The 24,258-nt window shown below is 40.9% G+C and overlaps 1 protein-coding gene across 8 annotated transcripts in view; it reads left to right on the top strand.

Annotated features, from left to right (window-relative positions):
- CAST (calpastatin) overlaps positions 1 to 24,258 on the top strand; it is a 125,299-nt gene that overhangs the window by 56,500 nt on the left and 44,541 nt on the right. For 5 of the 8 annotated variants that reach the window (XM_055429450.2, XM_055429449.2, XM_055429448.2 and 2 more), the window contains 5 exons: positions 14,606 to 14,665; positions 21,108 to 21,173; positions 21,907 to 21,948; positions 23,347 to 23,403; positions 23,805 to 23,918. In XM_055429450.2, coding sequence (XP_055285425.2) covers positions 14,606 to 14,665; positions 21,108 to 21,173; positions 21,907 to 21,948; positions 23,347 to 23,403; positions 23,805 to 23,918 — 339 coding nt within the window. The remainder of the gene's footprint in view (positions 1 to 14,605; positions 14,666 to 21,107; positions 21,174 to 21,906; positions 21,949 to 23,346; positions 23,404 to 23,804; positions 23,919 to 24,258) is intronic. The other 3 variants (XM_055429453.2, XM_055429452.2, XM_055429455.2) reach the window with 1 other exon arrangement.

Below are 24,258 nucleotides of genomic sequence, written 5' to 3'. Positions count from 1 at the left end.
ATATTCTATATTTTTCTAGTGTAAGAAAGATGTACACTACAGGCATAATCCCAATTATCCCCTAGTCAGAGATAAAAGCCGAAAACTGTCACTCCTTGATGAACCATGTGAAGAACATCTCCGAGTTAGCAAGCCTGTCCCTCAACAAGCTGGTGTGAGCGTGCTGGGGAGCATTTCGAGTGCCAGGCAGCTCCGTGACTTCACTCACACCTCCTATGCAGAGGTCCTGTCCAGAGGGAAATTGAAAAACTGAGCAGTGCTGCCTGTTTCCTTAGCCTGTGATCATACTTCTCAGCTGCTCTTTCCCTGCCTTCACAGGGCTTTGTTAATTATTAGTCCATGGTAAAGAATCCACCTGCCAGTGCAGGAGACACGGATTCAGTCCCTAGGTCAGGAAGATCCCCTGCGGAAGGAAGTGGCAACCTACTCCAGTCTTCTTGCCTGGGAAGTCCAAAGGACAGTGGAGCCTGGCGGGCTACAGTCCACGGGGTCACAAAGAGTCAGACACAACTCAGTGACTAAACAAATAGCAAAGGTGTTAATGCTTGACCTGGCACAGTGCCCAATAGCTTGATATAACATTCATTGCCAGCAATCATTATGCATAATTTTAGTATAAGATAATTAAATATGTATAGATTCCTGCATATTTCACATAGTTTCACTGATTAAAATTAGTGATCATTTTCCCCTAGCAATATTATAAAACCGTATCATCTTCTATGTGATGTCCTACTGTAACTTGAGTTTTAACTCAATCGGTTTATTAGCTAATTATTGATAGAAATTTTAGCCATAAAGTGTCCACACATTACTAAGGAACAGTGTACCCCCTTGTTGAATATGTAGAGATCGTAAGGGAAAGGCTCCCCGCTTTGGCCGTCGAGTTTGGGTTCTTCCTTGGTTTCAGGAATTTTTTTCAATATTACGGTATTGGGTGCCGAATTATTCTCAAATAGTGTTCTTGTGGCAGGATTCCTAGGCTGGCAAATTAGAACCGTCTCATTCTGTAGTCCTCTGACAATCATATTCTTACACCTCTTCTTGAGTTTCCAGAGATTGAATGTGATGAACACTGATCTACATATTTGCAATTAAAATGTTGGCAAAATACCCCAGTTGATTTCCAGTTGAACCAGTGATAAACTGTAACTTTTCTCTGTGTGTATAACTTCTCCACATTCTTCTACTGACCAATGAACTGAAGATTTGGTTACTATTTAAAATGGAGAGACAACTAGTAGGAAACAAACGATTAACAAAGGACATTCTGATAATCTGTAGATAATTCTGGAATGCTGTGGGAGAGGGGTTAGGTCCAGCAGTATGTATGTAGTTTGGAGAAGCTCTTCAGGATCTAGATAAATTGAAAATAAATGAAAAGAAGAAAAGCCAATTGTTTATTAATTTGTTAAACAACTACTGTGCCAAGTGATTTATGGATTTCATTTAATCTTCTTAAAAGTTGCATATTTTGCAACTAGATAAATGGGTATTAGGACCGTTTTTAAAATGAGAAGACTAAAGCTTAGATTAATTTACCCTGAGTCACATAGATAGCAAGGTTCTATTTGATTCCAATGCCTTTTTCAGTAGACCAGTCTTATAAAATCCTACACTCAATAGTTTATATTCAGGCAGTTTAAATAACTGAGAGAGGAATTTGTATCTAAATTCAGAAAAGCACTAGAAATTGATATTATGCCCTCAATATTATGCTCAGTATCTTAATGCTGTGGAAATTGTGATTGATTAAATTTCCTGTTTCTATGAAAGAGTATATTATACACTGATTGGAATTAGCAAATAAGACTTTTGTTGACTAGAGTTTCTTCAGATGTCTTAATGGACAGTAAAGAAGGAATAAATCACACATCTAAATATAGGGAAATTTTTTAAAAAAACAAGTAAAATACATAGTGAAAAAGATCCTTCTGGTGTCGGAATGCAGAACTTTTCCTTAGACTTAAGGATAAGCAGCGCTGATCATATTTTTACAAAGTTTTTACATATTTAAAATGAAACCTAGTTTTAAAAATCAATTCTCCTGTTGATTTTTTTTTTTAATTTTAGGGGAAAGTGGGATGAAATGTGGAAGGTATTGATTCTTCCCACTGTACAGATGAGGAAACTGAGATACAAAGCAGTTAGGGAATTTGTGCAAGGTCATACAGCTGGTAGCAGAGCTGGAATTCAAACTCAAGTGGTCAGGCCCCACAGCCTTTTTCCTGACTGCATGACGTTACCTCTTTAATACTTGCAAAGATTAAGCTTGTTGTTAGTGTACGTGTGTAAATTTGTTTTTCTTATGTGATTTCAAGAACAATGTTTTATTTCATCCTGCATTTTCATTTTCATTATTTGAAAATCAGCTTGGAGAAGGGAACTTTGTACTAATTCCTGTCAATTTAGTCTTCTTATTAAGAACGTGTTTCACTGAGAAGCCGGCTACAAGAATGGCCACGCGACAGGCTCATCTCTCGGGCACCATGCAACTGGCACCATCTCCGTGTTTCCGTATAGGTACCTTCTCGGTTTCGTTAAGAAGCGTTTTGAGCCTGTCATCCCTGTCGAGATTCAGATAGGCCGTGGCTTTTATTATAGAGCGGTCCATAACAACGTCTCAGTTCTTTCACGCTTTCTTAGGTTTGTGCCTAAGGAATGAATTTGAAAGCACTGTGAAAACCAAGCTGAAAGGCTCTCAGGCAACTGTTCGCCAGAGCTCAGAATTTTTTATTCTTGTACAATAATCATATCACCAGTAACCAAATATGCTTCAGATAAGCTCATAATCTTTTAGGATAAATAAGCAATGCATTTCAACCCAAAGAAAATTTCATAATGTAAAATAATATTGCCCTTTCTCTGTAGGATAAACAGTATGAGTGTGTAACTTCTCAAAGCAGTGGTCACCACTAAAGTGCTTCACCATTCTGAGACTGAAGAGAACTTTTGAAAGTGAAAGTCGCTCAGTCATGTCTGACTCTTTGTGACCCCATGGGTTGTATAGTCCATGGAATCTCCAGGCCAGAATACTGGAGTGGGCAGCCTTTCCCTTCTCCAAGGGATCTTCCCAACCTAGGGATTGAACCCAGGTCTTCCGCATTGCAGGCGGATTCTTTACCAGCCGAGCCACAAGGGAAGCCCAAGAATACTGGAGTAGGGAGCCTATACCTTCTCCAGGAGATTTTCTTAACCCAGGAATCGAACTGGGGTCTCTTGCATTTGCAGGCGGATTCTTTACCAACTGAGCTATCAGGGGAGCCTAGGCAATTGATACTTGTAAAACGATACAAATTACTTTTGTTTACTAACTTATGATGTGCCAGGCCTGATCAACACATCCTGATTAATTCCTCACTACCATCTTATGAGGTAGATGTCACCTTTATACCATTTAACAAATTTTTTAAAATGCAATCTTGGAAATTTTAGGACTTCTTTGTAGCTCAGACAGTGAAGAATCTGTCTGCAACACAGGAGGCTCAGGTTTGATTCCTGGGTTGGGAAGAGCCTCTGGAGAAGGGGATCCTTCTCCAGTATTTTTACTATTTTTACAGTCTTCATGCATCAAGTAAACTGACTCCAGTATTTCTTGCCTGGAAAATCCCATGGAGAGAGGACCCTGGCAGACTACAGTCTGTGGGTCGCAAGGAACCTGACACTAAAGTTTAAGCAACTTGCCTGAAGTTACACAGATAGTGTGACTCCCCAGGTCCGTGGGGCTCCAGAGGCTAAACTCTTGTGTTTTCCCCTTTGAACATCTATCACTGGGTGCATTATTTAACAAGCTTTACATATTTACAGCCTATCATATTAGAGTTGCAGAGCTACAGAGTTCTCAAGACTGACAGTTTACAGATGAGGAAACTGTGTTCTAGAGAGGTTAAGACTTAAGTTCAAAGAACCTGTCATGGGCAGTCTTCCTCATTGTTCATTATGTTGCTTCCAATCGGCTTAAATTGTGTGACTCACACGCTTCAGAATGTCCTAGCCAAGCAAACCTTTTCTAGGGGAGGGACCACGAGAGGAAAGTAGGCTGTCTTTTCTGGGTCTAACTTCTCTGGCTTGTTCGGGGCAGCCAAAGTCAGACATAGTTGGAATTATTCATGCATCAAGTAAAATAACTAGGCTCTCAAAGGCATGAACACAACTTTAAAAGAAAGAAAAGCTGCATTTCTCCTCTTTGATGACAAATCCAGGCTCTCTTCCTTGCCTACAAAATAATCAGCCCCAGGGGGAGGGAAGGGGAACACTGGAAAAGTGGGGCTCACAAAACAATGAAAATGAAACGGTTGTCTTAGGGTACCAAACTTCACACCTTTTTTCCTAAGCGTTTGGGGTGCTCCTGTGTCACAGCTCATAATCAGGCACTCACAGGGTGTGGCCAAATGTTCTAAGGTCTCTCGGGGCTTGGATTTCGATCACAGATCAGCTGTGGCTACTGTCCCAGTTGCCAGGCAACGTGTGGATGTTTATTTTGAGGTCTGCCCACAGGGTTGCATCAGAGGCCAAAGATGCATGTTCTCTCCACTTCCCAGAGCAAGTAGAGCTCAGACTTTCTATTTTTATCTTAAGGCTGTGCAGTCCCTTTTAATATATTTCATGAGTGTATAGCATCCTCAGCCTGGATAGAATCACTTTCTGTTTCCCCCAGGCAGTGTTCAGGTTGCCTCATTTTGCCATGTTCTACTTCATTCAGCTTCCGGACTGATGATCTCTGGTACTTCCCCACCTCTGAGTCTTGCTCAAGCTGTTTTGCTCATCTGGAATGACTACCCTATCCCTGGTTCCATCTCTTTGTTTTGCAAAACTAAAATATTTCATCTTACTTTTTGAAAGTAGGAGAGTCAACTTGTTATAGCGTAAAGCTTATGGACCTTATCATTGTCTGTGTTCAGATCCAAGCTCTACAGCTTCTTAACTGTGAGATCTTAGATATGTTACCTAACTTCTCTGAGCCTCAGTTCTCTCCTTTGTAAAATGCAGATAATAATGATTGGGTCCTAGGCTTTATAAAGATACACTGAAATCAGATGCCTAAAGCACCTGCCACAGTTCCTGGCGCATGGAAGGTTCTATAGTCCTCACCTACCTCCCAATCCCAACTGCCATGAGTACTAAGTAAATTGTTGCCATCTCCTCTGTGAAGTTTTCCCTGGGCATCTTCAAACCTGCATCTGAGGAATACAGTCTCCCTCTTCTGATCTCTTATAAGGATCCTCTCACGGTGGACCGGGTCTCATATTGCACACGTGTGGAGGTAGAAGTTGGTGCCGAACTAGGTCTCCTGGCACAAAGCCGTGTTTTCCCTGAAAGAGATGGCTCCACTTCATTCATAAATGACCCATTTCATGGGAATCATGTTTTTTGTTAGGAAACTGAACTGTGCAAGATGGTATGTCATGATATGACTGAAGGGCAAACAATAGACAGTTAAACATCTGAATATTCATTTCCTAAAGTGAATAGTCCATCCCCATAAATGTGTTCTCACTGGGTCTATGAATGGTGTCTGTGAAGAACAGCAGTGCTTTCTTTAGAAAGCCCCTCATGGGCCATCTATTGTTTGTTCCAGGTGTCTCACAGGAAGCAGCTAAGGGTGTTTTTGTGTGCCTCTGAGTATTTTTTTGAAGTTATACAACTGCTGGGTAATGCCAGTAAGGGTATAGAAGACTAGATGTTTTGTTTTCCTAACTAGTTTTCTGAACTGTGCTTTAAACAAAATTTCTGGTGATTGAATAAAACTAATATAATGTTGATTTGAGCCATCACATAACACTCATGTTTATTCATGTGCAAATTCATACGTTAATTTATTTAGCAAATACTTCTTAAACACCTATTGTGTGTGTCACTTGAGTATGTGCAGCTGCTGAGACAGGCATGGCCCCTGGCCTCGTGGAGTTCAAGTTTGGGACTCTGACAGAAACTGTAAAGAAAGAAGTTTTTAAAGAAAACCTATGTGGGTTTTTTTTTTTTTCCATTTTTTGAGAAGTATTATTAAAATAAAAATCTAGTATAGTTCAGAAACAAATTATACATTCTCTCTTGTGCATCTAGCAGACCTAAATAAAAGTCAGTTACTGATTTGTCAGAACTTCTTAAATTTTTTAATATTTGTTTTGTGCTTTGCTCAAATTGCCCTAGTATTTGGTATCTGACTCTCTCACAGTAACCTTGGGGGGTACATGGTATTCCTATGTGGGAAACTAGATGCTCTTCTGGTTTAATTGACTTGTCTGTGGACTCATGGCCATAAGAAGCAATCAGATTAAACCTTTCTTCTGATTTATTAATTATATTTTTGACTTTAGCTTTCTTTTTTAAAAAAGCAAGGTATTAAAACCATACCTCATTCTTTGTTTAAATGAAACTTTGACAATTAACAAATGGAAACAAAGATTGGAATCAACAGTGGATTTTGAGCTCCTCTCTGCTACTAAACCCTATGGTAGGCACCTTGGGAGTGGAAATGATCTCTGTCTCTTGGTCAATTTACAACTTTGTTGATAAGACATGACTGATATTTAGAAGAGACTCAGTAACCCTCAACAGCATATATGATCAAGTGTTCAAGTGAGAAGTACAAGCCTATAAGGGAGTTGAGAAGATAGGATGAGCTGAAGCGGATATAGGTGTTGCATCTTGAGCTAAATCTTCAAGGGTAGGAGGAATCTGAGCAGAGAAAGGCTTCCTTGGCTGTGGGGATGGCAAGATGCAAGGCTCAGTGGTGGATGGGAGCGTGGTGGTGATGCTAACACTGACTAGCCTTTGTCCAGCATTTGTCACTTCCCATGCATTGTTATAATGGGTTTGTGTGCATCAGGTAAGTCTTAAAACAACGCTGTAAGGGAAGAATTGTTACTCTTCTCATTTTACAGATGAGGACACTGAGGCACAGAGAGGTTAAGGAACCTACTTGAACTTGCACATGAATTCAGTGTTGGCTGAAATTCCACCAGTCTCGAGTCCAGAGTCCACTCTTGCTGTCTTAGCCAGTGAGTGATGCTGTCTGATGAAGTTCTCCTAAGACAGGAAGGACAGCATCCTGGGGTGGGGAGTGATGGGGAAACATGATATGGGACACAGCAAGAGACGCAATGGAGTAAGCAGATGAGGTCGAATACGAAGAATCTAAAGTCCAGGCAGAAGACATTGGACCTCATCTAGGATGGTGGGAAATCCGCAAGAGTGTAGTGCTTCATCAGAGTGGGAATCTGGTATGCATTTATCTCAGATAAATTAGGCAGTGATAGAAAGGGCTGGGTGCTGGAGGCTGGGGTGGGGCTGGGAGTGGGAGAGAACAAGGCATGAAATATTAGAAAGCACTTGATGTTATCCAGGTGTGGGAGATTCCTGATGAGACCAGGAGTGTGGGCAGGAAACCAACACAGAAGGACGGAATGTTGCTGAGCCCTGGAGGCAGCCCTGTGCCCACCTCCAGGTGATTCAGAAGAGGTGAATTTCCCCCCATTACGTCACTGGGCGACTCCGGAGGCAGGCAGTATTACTTTCCTTTTGCAGATTAGGGTGACGGCTTCTGGGAGAATAATTAAGTGCTGGAGCAGGCATTTGAGCCTGCCTCTTTCTCGAGTTCCTCCCTTTAAGGTAAAAATAATGTTTGGTAATAAAGCAAGGCTGCTGTTAAAATGTCGAGAACTGTTCACGGAGGAAACGATAAAGTCGTGGGGATTCCTGCATCTCCAAGGATGCAGGAATATGAGAGAGAAGGCAGAGGGTTGGTGACTACATACTAAAGAATGCAGAGCAAAATGGAGCCAAGTGGAAGAGGTTTCCAGAAGGAAATGGGTCAGAGGGCTGGGCATTGGCCCTGCAGCTCTCCAGGTCATAGTAGCCCTGGGGGAAGAGGATGGTCAGTGATTCATAGTGAAACTGTGGATGGACTGTCAGGTGGGGAAGGCTGGCATGGACTTGGGCCGGTGATCTTCATCACCTCCCCAAACAAAGGCAGCTGGGGTGTGAAGGGTGACTGGGCATGCTGACGGCGAGGGTTGGGGAGAGGAAGCCAGGTCTGGAGTGAGCCGTGGCCTTTGACTCATCTGCTGGCATCCTCTGGGTGCTCTCTCTGAACTGAGCTGGGGGCAGGGAGGGCGATCATGGGGCAGCGGAGAGAGTGGAGGGGAGAGACTGAGGGTCCCCATGAACCCTCTGACAGTGTCCGAAAAGAAGCTGATAGGAGCCCAAGCAAGTGAAAGACTGTGCCACGGGAGACGGGGAAGCAGAGGGCCAAGGGCCTGACGTTTTCATCAGCCGCACTTCATGGCAGAGGAGTGGCTGAGCCAGCCGTCTAGGACACCGCCCCTTCTGAAGAAGCCCTTGCTCTCTCAGCTGGGACCCATGGGCGAGGCCACTCACACCTAGCATCGCAGGATGGTTGGCTTGATCCGTGTCTTGCTTCTCTTCTCCTGCAGTCTCACTTGGCACCCTGCAGAATCTAGGGAAAGCCTTCGACAGAGACCTGCCTTGAGTAAGAGTAGGGTCAGTGGATGAGTATACCCAGCACTGATCTTTTAAACGGACCCCAAGGTGGTGGAGGAGACACCTCAAGACACAATTATGTCATTATCTGTCTGTGTAAGGGACTGTGTACAACAAAGCTAGTGGAGTTGATGGAATTCCAATTGAGCTATTTAAAATCTGAAAAGATGATGCTGTTAAAGTGTTGCACTCACTATGTTAACTAATTTGGAAAACCCAGCAGTGGCCACAGGATTGGGAAAGGTCAGTTTTCATTTCAATCCCAATGAAAGGCAATTCCAAACAGTGTTCAAGCTACTGTACAATTGGGCTCATTTCACACACTAGTAAGGTAATGTTCAAAATCCTTCAAGTTAGGCTTCAGCAGAATGTGAACAGAGAACCTCCAAATGTACAATCTGAGTTTAGAAAAGGCAGAGAAACCAGAGATCAAATTGCCAACATTTATTGGATCAGGGAGAAGACAAGGGAGTTCCAGAAAAACATCTACTCTGGTTCATTGACTATGCTAAAGCCTTTGACTGTATAGATCACAACAACGAACTGTGGGAAACTGTTGAAGAGACTGGAGTACCAGACCACCTTTTCTGTCTCCTGAGAAATCTATAAGTGGGTCAAGAAGCAACAGTTAGAACTGGACATGAAACAACTGACTCGTTCAAAATTGGAAAAAGAATATGTTAAGGCTGTATGTAGATTGTCACCCTGCTCATTTAACATATTCAGAGTACATTATGTGAAATGCCAGGCTGAATGATTCGCAAGCTGGAATAAAGATTGCCAGAAGAAGTATCAACCTCAGATATGCAGATGATACCACCTTTATGGCAGAAAGTAAAGAGGAACTGAAGAGCCTCTTGATAAGGATGAAAGAAGAGACTGAAAAAGTTGGCTTGAACCCAAACATTAAAAAAACCAAGACCACATCTGATCCCATCACTTCATGGCAAATAGTAGGGGGGAAAGTGGGAACAGTGACAGATTCTATTTTCTTGAGCTCCAAAATCAATGTGGATGGTAACTGCAGCCATGAAATTAGAAGATGCTCCTTGGAAGAAAAGCTATGATAAACCCATACAACATATTAAAAAGTAGAGACATCACTTTGCCAACAAAAGTCCACATAGTCAAAGCTATGGTTTTTCAAGAAGTCATGTACGAATGTGTGGTTGGACCATAGAGAAGGCTGAGCACCAAAGAACTGGTGCTGAACTTTCAAATTGTGGTGCTGGAGAGGACTCTTGAGAGTCCCTTGGACTGCAGGGAGATCAAACCAGTCAATTCTAAAGGAAATCAACCCTAAATAGTCATTAGAAGGACTGATGCTGAAGCTGATGCTCCAATCCTTTGGCCATCTGATGTGAAGAACTGACTCATTGGAAAAGACCTTGATTCTGGGAAAGATGGAAGGCAGGAGGAGAAGGGGACGACAGAGGATGAGATGGTTGGATGGCGTTATTGACTCAATGGACATGAGTTTGAGCGAGCTCTGGGAGATAGTGAAGGACAGGGAAGCCTGGCTTGCTGTGGTTCTTGGGGTCACAACTGAGCAACTGAACAGCAACAACGATACACATTCTTTTTCATTATGGTTTATAACAGGACGTTGAATATAGTTACCTGTGCTATACAGAAAAGTGTTAGTCCCTCTGTTGTGTCTGACTCTTTGCAAACCCAAGTACTGTAGCGTATAAGGCTACTCTGTCTGTGGAATTCTCCAGGCAAGAATATTGGAGTGGGTTGCCATTTCCTTCTCCAGGGGATCTTCCCAACCCAGGGATCTAACCTGGGTCTCCTGCATCGCAGGCAGATTCTTTACCATCTGAGCCACCAGGGAAGGTCCTTGTTGTTTATCCATTCTGTATATAATAGCTTGCATCAGATAATCCCATCCCTCTCCCCCTAGGTGACCACAAGAGTGTTCTCTCTGTGAGTCTGTTTCTGTTTCATAGAGGCATTCATTTGTGCCATAGTTTAGATTCCACATATAAGTGATATCATACAGTGTCTTTCTGACTTACTTCACTTAGTATGGTAGTCTTTGGGGCCATCCACGTTGCTGTAAATGTCATTGTTTCATTGTTTATGGCCAAGTAATATCCCATTCTCTCTATATATGTATGTATACATATACATGGAAACAACCTAAGTGTCCATCGACAAAAGAATGGATAGAGAAGATATGGTGTGTGTATGTTGTTTCCATGTCTGCCTGTTGTCAATGGTGCTGCTGTGAACACAGGGGCTCCTGTTTTGTTTTGAATATAATTGAATCCAGATGCATAACCAGAAGTGGGATTGACGTCGTTGTTCTCTTAGTATCATCTCTAACCCGGCTGTAACTTTCACAAGGTCAGGGACATGTCTGACAGTTTCCCATCATTTAACATGTACTTAACACAAACTATGTTCTGGATAAATGTTTATGGAGCCAGTGAACTGTGGTAAACTTCGACAGGTTACTTCATCTTTATGAGTTACCATTTCCCTCATCTGTTTAAAGCCTCCATATTCAAAGTTATTTTCCAAGGTTCTTCAAAGAATTATGGATTAACTCTTCAAAATTTTTGAATTTTAAGTTATTCACACCTATGATCAGAAATTCAAACCATATAGAATATTTAAATTGAACGTGTATATAATCCCTCAGTAGAGGTAACAGATAGTAAACGTTTCTTGTCTTACAACTAGAACAAAAATTAAACACACTACAGTTAGCCAGGGTGGAACCAGCCCTTCACAGAGTGGGATTATTTTCATTTCCAGCCCACATGAATTGGTTTTCCTCTTTTAGTTTCAAAATATTTAATGCCCTAGGGGTGGGATAAAACTTTAAGGGAGGAATCTATGCTGAAAACAGGTGCAGCCAAGGCTGCAGTTCAGTTCCCGTTACAATCTGCTCCATGCTCATTTATAGGCATTCCACGGAGATTTTACTGTTCTTGGTGAGCCTTTGAATGTCTCCTCCTTTCTAGGATTTAAGGATCCCTTCCAGCTATTGCTTAATAAAGCAGTAAGGCAGACTAGAAAACCCAAGGCTATGGAATTGCAAAAATGTTTTCATAAATTTGGATGTTTAGAATAAGTGACTGTTCACCCGAAGATCTGCAGCTTAAAAAGCGCTTTCGTGTGGAGTGTTTGGTCTTGCGTGGTTTTAGATGGCTGAGGGAAATCATCAAAGGAGTGGGATATAGCTAAGTGGAGCTTGAGTTTGAATAGAAATTTGTACAACCAACTCTACCTGTGGGAGGACAGTCATTAATATATAGATAGTGAAAGTGAAACTGTTGGCTGCTCAGTCGTGTCTGCCTCTTTGCAACCCCATGGGCTGTAGCCCACCGGGCTCCTCTGTTCATGGGATTCTCCAGGAAAGAATACTGGAGTGAGTCGCCATTTCCTTTTCCAGGGGATCTTCCTGACCCTGGGATCAAACCCTTGTCTCCTGCATTGGCAGGCAGATTCTTTACCACTGAGCCACTGGGGAAGCCAAAAAGATATGTTAATTCCCACATATTGAAAAAAATTCTTACAGAAAACTAAATATTCACGTATTTATTTGCTAGTTTGATGGGGGAAAATCTACTTTGGTACATCCTCCAGTTCTTTATCCTGGAGGGAAGGTAAGAGAGACCGTGCGTGCCTGCCACAGTGACCAAGTGTATGTATATGTGTGTGTGTGTGTGTCTGTGTGTGTATGTGTGTGCTTTGGAGTGAGGGTGCCCAATTGGTGCCTAAGGCTGCTCAGGAATAATTAAGTTTATATAACTGTGTTTGAAAAATCAGTATAATAAAGCTTTGGGCTTTGATCTGTCAATTGTGGCAATTTAACTGTAAGCACCACGCTGTCCGACATTAAGTGAGGTCAGCAGGAGAAGTGATCATGTTCATGGGCTGTGGGTTACAGTGGATTCATGCAGTCACCTTGAGAGTGGTTTGTCCAAGCTAGGGGAGCTGGGGACCAGTAGGCATGGGCACATCCTGCCTGGGGACTCAGCCTTGGAAGTGGCTCTAGGCCAGCCCTCAGGCCTGGGACTCCGGGTGCTGTTGGTAGAAAGACAACCAGTTACTTAAGAAGGCAGCTGTGCCAGATGGAGCCCCTGGACTCTAAAATCCAGTGGACTCACATGTTAAGGAGGTTTACATGAGCCTGAGTTGGAATTCTCAAAGATAGTAATTGTGTGTTTAATATTAGCCAGTGTAATACAAGTTAAGTACTAGAGTACATAGTTCTTACTACCATGCACATCGCCCTGCTTGGGTGATTAGATTGCAGGGACTGATACCACACCACTAGGAAAGGGGTTTCTTGAATACTTCAGTCCATTTATCACCTTTTGCCCTCCAGGGAGGAATCTGTTTGAAGGAAATGGCAACCCACTCCAGTACTCTTGCCAGGAGAATCCCATGGAGGGAGGTGCCTGGTGGGCTGCAGTCCATGGGGTCACAAAGAGTCAGACACGACTGAGCGACTTCACTTTCACTTTCTTTCACTTTTCTGATCTACCTGAGTCTATTTCCCACAGCTGTGCCTACTCTTCTGTCTTGTATAATACCTTAGGAACAATGCCCTGGCAATTTTACCCATATTATCTCAGATACATGCAACCCTGAAAAATAGGATAGGCTCCAATTTATATATTTGGAAAAGTTAAGACCCAAAGTCACAGAGCTAGTAATGGAGAAAGCTGACATTTGAATAAAATTCTCTAAGTTTCCAAGTTATGTTGCTTCTGAAAATAATGCAAACAAAAATTAGAATGATATTTTGTTGTTCAGTCACTCGGTTGTGTCTGACTCTTTGCGACCCCACGGACTGCAGCACGCCGGGCCTTCTTGTCCATCACCAGCTCCCGGAGTTCACTCCCGCTCCTGTCCATCGAGTCAGTGATGCCATCCAACCATCTCATCCTCTGTCATCCCCTTCTCCTCCTGCCTTCGATCTTTCCAGCATCAGGGGCTTTGCCATTGAATCAGTTCTTCACATCAAGTGGCCAAAGGATTGGATTTTCAGCTTCAGCATCAGTCCTTTCAATGAATATTCAGTACTAATTTCCTTTAGGATGGCCTGGTTGGATATCCTTGCAGTCCAAGGGACTCTCAAGAGTCTTCTCCAGCACCACAGTTCAAAAGCTTCAATTCTTCAGCGATCAGCTTTCTTCACAGTCCAACTCTCACATCCATACATGACCACTGGAAAAACCACAGCCTTGACTAGATGGACCTTTGTTGGCAAAGTAATGTCTCTGCTCTTTACTACGCTGTCTAGGTTTGTCATAGCTTTTCTTCCAAGGAGCAAGTGTCTTTTAATTTCAGGGCTGCAGTCACCATCTGCAGTGATTTTGGAGCCCAAGAAAATAGTCTGTAATGGTTTCCATTGTTTTCCCATCTGTGTGCCATGAAATGATGGGACTGTATGCCATGATCTTAGTTTTTTGAATGTTGAGTTTTAAGCCAGCTTTTTCACTCTCCTCTTTCACCTTCATCAAGAGGCTCTTTGGTTCCTCTTCACTTTCTGCCCTGAGGGTGGTGTCATCTGCATATCTGAGGTTATTGAGCACTTAATTACCAGGCAGCAATAGACTTATAAGGTCTTTATTTCCTATGGAAGAAAAATTAAGGGAAACTAAAGATCAGACAGTTTAAGTAGCTTGCCCAAGACTAGTAAGTCGCACACCCAAAATTTGAACCCATCTGGAGTGATTACAAAGGCTCTTTCCCACTGGACAACACCATGTGCTGAACTCTTATGGGAGTGTTACTCTAGGTGAGGTAAAACCAGGGTAAAGAGTTAAACGCAGGTATGGCTAAAAGGGACTTCCACCATGACTCATTCGGTAAAGAATCTGCCTGAAATGCAGGAGACCCGCGTTCGATCCCCGGGTCGGGAAGATCCTCTGGAGAAGGGGATGGCAACTTACTCCAGTATTCTTGCCTGGAGAATTCCATGGACAGAGAAACCTGGCAGGCTACGTTCATGAGGTTGCAGAGAGTCGGACACGATTGAGTGACTAACACTACTACACTGCTATTGTTAAAAGGAGCTGGAGCACAAAGCAGGTTGTAGGTGAACTAGAATCAGACTTCCTGTTTCTTTTCTTTCTAGGTGACTACTTCCTCTGCTTCAGCCAGCAAGCCTTCCAGTATGAATCCCACAGAAGCCAAGGTATGGAGAGTCTTCACGGGTCGACTTGGGCGAATGCCCTTCATTTTGTGAAGCAGAACGAATAGAGAGTTGGACAGGCAGGATGTGTGTCCTAGGAGACTTACGCTATGGAAGTAAACATTTTCTTCTTAATCAGTGAGGGTCTTTGAAAACTCAGCTTTCCTTTCAGTATTTGCTTCAAACACCGTGTATATACTTATACATCCTTTTAGAATATCTAGGAAAGTGTCGTCAGTGAGAGTTCTTTTGGTTCTAGACTTGAGTTTTTTTAAATTGTAAAATAATTTCTCTAAGTGCATTTCTCAGGATCTAGATAGAAATATGAATTCTTAATTTCTCACTGAAGCGGTTTTATTATCTTAACCATTTAAAACTAAATCCAAGAATGAGAAAGTTTACACTAGATGAACATAGAAAGAAGTGACAGATTCTGGTTATTTCAGGTGCTTTCTGAAGTTTCTTTCTGACATTTGAGTGGGTCACTTTATATAAATATAAAGTTATATTTCATGTGGATCACCATCTTATTGATAAACTGTTGTTGAGTTCTTGGGGTGTATTCTGATAATTTCTTGGAATTTCAGAATTAAAAATAAAAGAATGGCCTATAGTGGGATTGCCACATAGAATAACAAGCCTATTTCTAAACAGTCAGCTGAGCGGCATAAACCCTCTCACCTACTCACCATGACTCGAACTGAGTTTCTCGGGAATGTTCTAGGATGGAAGATTAAAGAGGAAGCATTTTTCAAGATGCTCTCACCTAATTCTTAAGAGCTAATATTCTTCAGTGTCTGTAGGAGCTACCCCAGCTCCATTGTTATCAAATTGCCCTTGTTTAAAATTGCCAACATATTTTACCAACATAAAAAATTACCAACGTTTGCTTTGTGTTTTCCTTGTTACTTTACTGTCCCAAGTAGGATCCTATACCATAATTTAATACTGGCATAATTTAGTACTGTTTAGTAATCCTGTGGCATCATCTTGAACTGTATTTAAAGGAGATTGCAAATATCTTGAAACACACCGTCACACTCTAAGCCCTTATTAAATGTCATTTAGCACTCATTTTTACTTTTAAATATAAAGTTATATTTTTATTTAGCAGTTAATTTCCTAATTTTTTTCAAAATACGTGTTATCTGATTCATGATTAACCACCTATTAGGTGTCACTACTTATTTATACCAAGCTTAATCTCAAAAAGTACCAGAAAATCTGATCTTTAAAATGATCTTAAGACTGTAGAAAAAACATTTACCCCCTGCCTCCGAAAAATTCTCATTGAACTTAGAGTCAGTGAAAATTAAAGTAAGGAGATAAAAAGGAGAGCCAGAAATGTGGGGTTTCCTTTTTTTTATTATTTTGGTTCACATTTGACACAATGCCTCATTATAATTCATCCCTGCTGACTCTCAGCTTAAGGGCCGATACTTATTTGAAGTGTGTCCTGTTTTCCAGAGTAAATGTCAGCAAGTGCTTCAGCCATTGCTGAGCGTGAATCATGAGAATTCTTGGCAGTCCTACAGCAGTGGACTGAGGGGAGAGAGAGAGGAAAGTAGGAGAGGGAAGAGAAGGAGGAACAAAAATAAGATGCACCAATGGGTGACTCAGAACCGCTTTTGGCCTTAATTTTCTGTCCTTGGTGGATTTCAGTCACACTGTTCTCAACAATTGTCTTACCTTCATGTGCTTCTTTAATTTTTTAAAATTTTAATTAATTTTAATTTTTATTTTATATTGCAGTAGGCTTCCCAGGTGACTCAGTGGTAAAGAATCTGTCTGCCAATGCAGGAGCTCTAGGCTTGATCCCTGGGTCAGGAAGATGCCCTGGAGGAGGAAATGGCAAACCACTCCACTAGTATTCTTGCCTGGATAATCCCATAAGGAGGGATGGGGAGCCTGGCGGGCTGCAGTCCATGGGGTCCCAAAAAGTCAGACGTGACTGAGCGACTGAGCCCACACACCACGGTTGACTTACGGTGTTGTGTTAGTTTGTGGTCTGAATGCTTTTCCCATTTATTACAGAATATTGAGTAGAGTTCCCTGCACTATGCAGAAGATCCTTGTTGGTTATCTGTTTTAAATACTAGTGTGTATATATCAATCCCAAACTCCCAGTTTATCCCCCACTCCTTTCCCCTTTAATAACCATAAGCTTCTTTTCTGTTTCTGTTTTGTAAATAAGTTCTTTTTATCATTTTTTTTAAGATTCTCCGTGTAAGAGATGTGACTTCCATGGTCACTCAGACGGTAAAGCGTCTGCCTACAATGCGGGAGACCTGGGTTCGATCCCTGGGTTGGGAAGATCCTCTGGAGAAGGAAATGGCAACCCACTCCAGTACTCTTGCCTGGAAAATCCTATGGACGGAGGAGCGTAGTAGCCTACAGTCCATGGGGTCACAAAGAGTTGGACACGACTGAGCGACTTTACTTACTTGTGTAAGAGATATCATGATATTTGTCTTTCTGTGTCTGAATTAGTTCACTTAGCCCAATAATCGGAGAAGGCAATGGCAAGCCACTCCAGTACTGTTGCCTAGAAAATCCCATGGATGGAGGAGCCTGGTAGGCTGCAGTCTGTGGGGTCGCTAAGGGTCGGACAAGACTGAGCGACTTCACTTTCACTTTTCACTTTCACACATTGGAGAAGGAAATGGCAACCCACTCCAGTGTTCTTGCCTGGAGAATCCCAGGGACGGGAGAGCCTGGTGGGCTTCCGTCTATGGGATCACACAGAGTTGGACACGACTGAAGTGACTTAGCAGCAGCAGCAGCCCAATAATCTCCAGGTCTATCCATGCTGTCCCAAATGGCATTATTTCATTCTTTATAATGGCTGAGTAATATTCATATATATATATATATATCTTTTTATCCATTCATCTGTTGATAGACATATAGGTTGCTTCCATGTGTTGGCTATTGTAAACAGTGCTTCAGTGAACGTTGGAATACACATATCCTTTTGAACAATGGTTTTCTCTGGACCTATCCCCAGGAGTTAGATTACTGGATCTTATGGTAGTTCTTTGTTTAGTTTTCTAAGGAACCTCCATACTGTTCTCCATCATGGCTGTGCCAATTTAACATTCCCACCAACAGTATGGGAGGGTTCCCTTTCTCACACCCTCTCTCGCATTTATTGTTTGTAGACTTTTTGATGATAGCCATTCTGACTGGTGTTAGGTGATGTCTCATTTTAGTTTTCATTTGCATTTCTCTTAATACTTAGTGATGTTGCACATCTTTTGATGTTCCTCTTGGCCCATTTGTGTGTCTTCTTTAGAGAAATGGCTATTTAGGTCTTTCCGTTTTATAACTTTTTTTTTAATATTGAGTTGCATGAGCTATTTGTAAATTTTGGATATTAATCCCCTGTCAGTCACCTCATTAGCCAACATTTTCTCCCATTCTGTAGGTTGTCTTTTCATTTTGTTTGTGGTTTTCTTTAATGTAAGAAAGCTTTTAATTAGGCCCCATTTTTTTATTTTCATTTTTACTCCCATTTTTCTGGGAGATGGATTCAAAAATATATTGCTGTGATTTATGACAAAATGTGTTCTGCCTATGTTTTCCTCTGAGTGTTTTATACAAGTATCTGGTCTTGTATTTGGGTCTCCAGCCCATTTTGAGTTAATTTTGTATATGATATTACATAATTTTCTAGCTTAATTGTTTTACATGTAGCTATCCAATTTTCCTGGTACCACTTTTTGAGGAGACTATCTTTTTTCCATGGTATAGTCTTGCCTCCTTTGTTGAGATTAATTGACCATAGGTACATGAAATTATTTCCAGAATTTCTATCCTATTCCATTGATTTGTATTTCTCTTTTTATATATTTCTGTTTTTATAGTTATTTGAAGACTGTAGCTTTATAGTGTAGACTGAAGTCTGGGAGCCCGATTCCTCCAGCTCCATTTTTTCTTTTTCAAGATTGCTTTGGCTGTTTGGGGTCTTTTGTTTCTCCATACAGGTTTTAAAATTTTTTGTTCTCGGTCTGTGAAAAATGCCATTATTTTGTAGAGATTGCATTGAGTCTGTAGATTGCTTTGGGTGGTATAGTCATTTTGACAATACTGACTCTTCCAGTCTGAGAACGAGGTGTTTCTTCCCTTTTGTTTATGATACCTTCAGCTTCTTTCATCAGCGTCTTAGACAGTTTTCAGAGTACAGGTCTTTTGCCTCTTGAAGTAGGTTTATTCCTAGGTATTTTATTGTTTGTTGTGATGGTAAATGGGATCGTTTGCTTAATTTCTCCTGATCTTTTATTGTTGATGTATTGAAATGCAACCATTTTCTCTGTGCTCATTTTGTATCCTGCAACTTTACCAGATTCTTTGCTGAGCTCTAGTAGTTTTCTGGAAGCATCTTTTGGATTTTCTACATATAGTATCATGTCACCTGCAAACAAGGGCATTTTTAGTTCTTCTTTTCCCATTTGTATTCTTTTTATTTCTTTTTCTTCTCCGATTGCCATATCTTAGACATCCAAAACTATGTTTAATAAACGTGGTAAGAGTGGGCATCTTTGTAGTGTTCCTGATATTAGAGGAACTGCTTTCAGCTTTTCGCTGTTGACTGTGTTGTTAGCTGTAGGTTTATGGCCTTTATTATTTTGGGGTATGTTCCCTTCATGCCCACTTTGTTGTTTTTCCCTTGATGCTTTTAATATTTTCTCCTTGTCTTTAATTTTTGCCAGTTTGATTACTATATATGTTTAGTTTTTTGTGGTTGCTGTTTGATTTTTGTTGGTGGCTGTTCAGCAGTTGTGATTTTAGTGTGTTCGTGAGAGCTCATGTCCTGCCACTCCACCATCTTGTCTCCACCGCCCTTCGTATAGTTCTGATATTTAGCTTATAACGTTTATACTAGCCTCCTCTTGGAGATTTTTGCAAATTGTATGAGCATATTTCTCTAAATATTTTGAGCTTTTAGAGAAAAGGTGTTACTCCTAGGTAAAGCCTGTATCAACTCTTTGTCATGTTCGGCACCTTTAAAATGAAAGTCAGTCTAGCTCTGGAGGCAGTGTATCTAGGGCTAAGTTCCCTCTCTTGTCCTGACACTTGTTAGTCATGCTGCTGTGTGTAGGGTGAAAGGTCAGCTCATTGTTAATCAGGGGAGATCCCTTCGAGATTCTGTAGAGTGGACACTGGAGCCCGATGGCTTGGCTTTTATTCCTGGTTCCATACTGGCTATGATATTGGAAAACTCCTCCTAACTTAATTTTAAACTTAATGTTTTATTTTATGTTAGCGTACAGTTGATTGGCAATGTTGTGTTAGTTTCAGATGTTCTCAGAGTGATTCTTTGTGTCATGAAATGGGGAAAATGGTGGTGATGATAATAATGATACTCACCATACCTTTCTTACGGGAATGTTGTGAGGACTCAGACAGTTTAGAACAGTCCCTTATACTGAGGGGCTATCAATAAGCGTTAGTTATTACTGTCATCGTTATTATGTTCATCAGCCTCACCGCCACCAAAAATAAACTTAAGAGATGTTAGTGATTCCTGATTAAAATGTATGTTTCATTAGAAGCTGCTTGATTCTGTGATTATACATTCTTGTGATTATGCATTCTTAATTGTATTGTAGAGTTCTTCCATGCAAAATATTGCCGTAATGCCAGATTACAAATTAGAAGCTATTGATAGACTCAAACCACTGTAATACCAGCTGGCTTATTTTCCTTGTTAATCATTTAATAGATTACATTTGCATAAACTAGAAAAAGCAGTGTTGCAAGTATAGAAACTCATTAACAAGGATCCAGTTTGAAAGGATCCAAAATTTAAAATTTTAAAAACGTTTCTTTGTTCATGAACTTTGTTTCCTTCCCAAAGCAATGTGTGCTGGCCTGAAAGGGTTTGTTATGTGAAGAGCACATTTACCTTCATTACTGAAGCATAAGACCTGGTAAATTAAGAGGAGTTTTGGCCTCAGTGCCTTCAGATAACATAGTTAAATATAGAAATTTATGTTGATACCACCAAGTACATAAAAAGGAAAGAAATAGCAGGAAGTATCAGGCTTCATTTTTAATCTCTTCTTTTGAGAAGTTCATAAACTATTTCATCAAGTTTTATTCTTGTTTTCATTTCCTCCCTGTATGGAGAAGGGATGTGTGCACTTAAGGAATTGTCTTTTTTAACACAGGTAACTTTTGGCTGGGTGAAATTGTCAAATACTCCACTAAAGAACCTGAATCACAGCCAGCTCTTCAGAAGCATTCCTCAAACTTTAGATTTGATCACTAGATTTTTATTGTGCAACAAAGAATCTATGCGCTGTTTGATCAAACCGTTGTAATATTATGCAGATAGCATTTCAGAAAACTTTTTATAAAACCTTTAGCTCTGTTAATTCGTGTTGCTTACTTGACTGTCAGATAAAATAAAGTCACACGTGGGGCTGTGCTCTTATATTAGGCTAATCCAGGCAGCAAACAGCTGGAAGGACCGCATCCTCCTAACAAGAAAAGACACAAAAAACAGGTGATGTGGTTCATTGTACCAGGGGACACGTATGTTTACTAATGGTCACTGCCGCTGCTTAGCACAAGCTAATAATTTCAGTCCACCATCTTCTGTAACGCTTTGGCCCGTCACAGACTTCTAGTAGGTTTAGTTACCCATCGCTCACAGTCTGGCACTAAAAATAAACTTCACTGCTTCCTGTGTTCTCAACACTGTCAGCATCCCGTTCTTTTACCTCATCAGCTGAAACCCGTGCTGAATATTCCACTCATAAAGAGGTCAATCGTGTTAGTGGCTTTGAGGGATGAGGGCTTTTATTTTCATTTATGTGTTAGCTACAGTGTTCATGGTAATAAACCTCTACATATCTGTAATACACGCAGAAGTAAGATGCAGATTGCCATCTCAGTCGTAACAGCAGACTGTTAATTGATGTGCTTCAGTATTTATCTAAAGAGTTACAATTCCGGGAATTCCCTGGCAGTCCAGTGGTTAGGACTCTCTGCTTCCCCTGGAGGGGACACAGATCTGACCCCTGGTTGGGGAACCAGGATCCTACAAGCCATGTGGCATGGCCATATAAATAGCAGTTACAACTCCAAGAAAAGCATAATAATTTTAAGTCACAACACTTAAATTTATAAATACATAAAACTTATCTTTTAGCTCCCTTAGTTCAAGAAAATATGTGATAAACTTTATAAACTCTGTTTATTTTTCCGTCCCTTCTTTTTCTTTCTTCTGCATTTAGGCTGTAAAAACAGAACCTGAGAAGAAGCCACAATCATCTAAGGTAAATGATTTACTAATTCAACTAATGAATTATTGGGATTCTTTGAAATAATAATGAATAACTAATTTTCTACACTGGTTACTGAATGGTAAAAAAAAAATTGTCAGTGAGCTAATTTTGGATTACCCTTTTGAACATTATTCTATAGTGTGGATATAAAATAATTATAATGTTAACTATATATATATATTGTTAAGATTAATAATATTTTATAAATGAACACAGAAAGCATTTTGTTCAAACCTGGGTCTTCATTATAGCTGAAGTAATTAAAAAGAAAAAAAAACACAGGAACATAGGACAAGAGACAAAGGGTCATGAGTATCTGATTAATGATGCGACGTGGAGAGTAAAGGTGTCTATTGAACCCAGCACCTGGATAACTTAGAGCTGACAGCCTCTGCTCAGAGGCCCTGGGTTTACCCTGGTGGTCCCACCTCCGCTGGTGGACTAGTTGTCAGTTGCTCAGGATGCAGCTCTCACTTGCCCTTGGGAACGGCTTCCCTTTCTTTCCTGATGCATGGCTGTCTAGACCGAAAGCCGATTCCCATCTGTGTGGACACGGACCCCAGAATGTCTGCAGGTGGGGCAAGTGTCTCTTTCCTGTAAGGTGCTATGCGTTACTTCTCTCAAGCACACTTGAGCAGTTACTCAGATATGATCGCAAGGTTTCCTGTCGGAAAGCACAAACGTGGTTTAGGCTAGAGTACTTTAAGTGCAGGCAGGGGTAGGGGGGCCAGGGTCATCTGGGTAAAAGATGAAGCTTTTGTGATTCTGTGTGAAACCTCTTGGTGGCCCCTGAGGATGCTAATTTCATAGCCTCCTATAATTCACCAGCTGGTGGAAGTTGTCTTCTATTCCAAGTTTAAATGTTTTTGGTTACCCAGCCTCAAGAGAATTGGGTTTCTGGTGTTACCTGTCTTCTCTGCTTGTAACATAGAAAAGATCATGTAAACCATTTAACTGAAAAAAATATAGTGTTCATCTCCTATGAAAGGAGTTTTTTTTTTTTAATTAATTTCTAGAGTAGGATCCCCCTATAAACAACTCAGTGTTCAGAGTGATCTTTTTGATCTTTTTGATGTTTCTGTGGGTGGACTTGCAGTTACCAAATGATCTACATGAATTTTGAAAAACAGCCTTTAATTTAGATACATACTGATGTGAAAAATCATTCCAGATAAAATACTACATTTTCCATTATTTTTTTAATAATTATCATTTTCAGACTGTTGGTAGGATTATTATCAACCAGACATCAACAGCCAATTCTCTCACTGGGCCTTTCCCAAGAGAGGCAGAATGGTCTAATTGGGATCTTTGTTTCTGAACTTATTTGCAAAATACGAAAACAATAGCCTAGAATGTAATTGCAATTTTGTCTTTTGAAATTGACAGCCATCTGTGGTTCATGAGAAAAAAACCCAAGAAGTAAAGTCAAAGGAACACGCAGAGGTAAGTGATCATTATTAGGATTTGATATCATAAGATGAAGCCTTTCTTATTTTTTTCCCTTATTTTTGTGAAGGATAAAATTCTGAACTCTCATCTTTCAACACTTAAGTCCTACCTAGAATGGCAGTTATTTGCTTTTCTGTTAGAATGGCACCACTGTGTGGCATCAGCAGGCATTGCAATTTACTCCTGTGATTCTTGCTGAATTTGGGAGGAAAGGAATTGCATTGTTTCAAATTTTGTACCCAAAGTGAAATTTGTCACATGTATATCATACTAATTTTAAATTCTCACAATTAACTACATAAAACATAACTGTTATGAATTGCTTTCTACTCCTCAGAGGAAAGTAGCAATATGTGTCATATTGTTAACCCCATGGGGTGTTTGTGTGTTTTCAGCCAAAAAGCATACCCAAGCACTCCTCAGATACAGGAAGCAAGCATGCTCCTAAGGAAAAAGCAGTTTCCAAACCAAGCGAGCAGCCACCATCAGAGAAATCAACAAAACCAAAGGTAAATAAAGCAGACCGATAGATGAAAGAAAGTGAAGTCTCTCAATCATGTCCAACTCTTTGAGACCCCATGGATTGTAACCTACCAGGTTCCTCTTTCCATGGAATTTTCCAGGCAAGAGTGCTGGAGTGGGTTGCTATTGCCTTCTCCAGGGGATCTTTCTGACCCAGGGTTTGAACCCAGGTCTCCCGCATTGCAGGCAGATGCTTTACCAGATGGATAGATGGGAGAACACTAAGGTCAGCTAGGGAATAAGATACAGATCCTCTACCGACCCTAATGTGTGTAGGTGACTTTTTGGAGCTGTGCCAAATGTATAGTCAAGATTTGGTGCTATCAC

Source organism: Moschus berezovskii, chromosome 8 (assembly GCF_049115385.1).
Source record: "Moschus berezovskii isolate FMDL1 chromosome 8, NW_MosBer_1.0, whole genome shotgun sequence".
NCBI lineage: Eukaryota > Metazoa > Chordata > Mammalia > Artiodactyla > Moschidae > Moschus > Moschus berezovskii.
The sequence above is the reverse complement of the archived record's forward strand: the minus strand, read 5'-3'. Positions and strand labels throughout refer to the sequence as shown.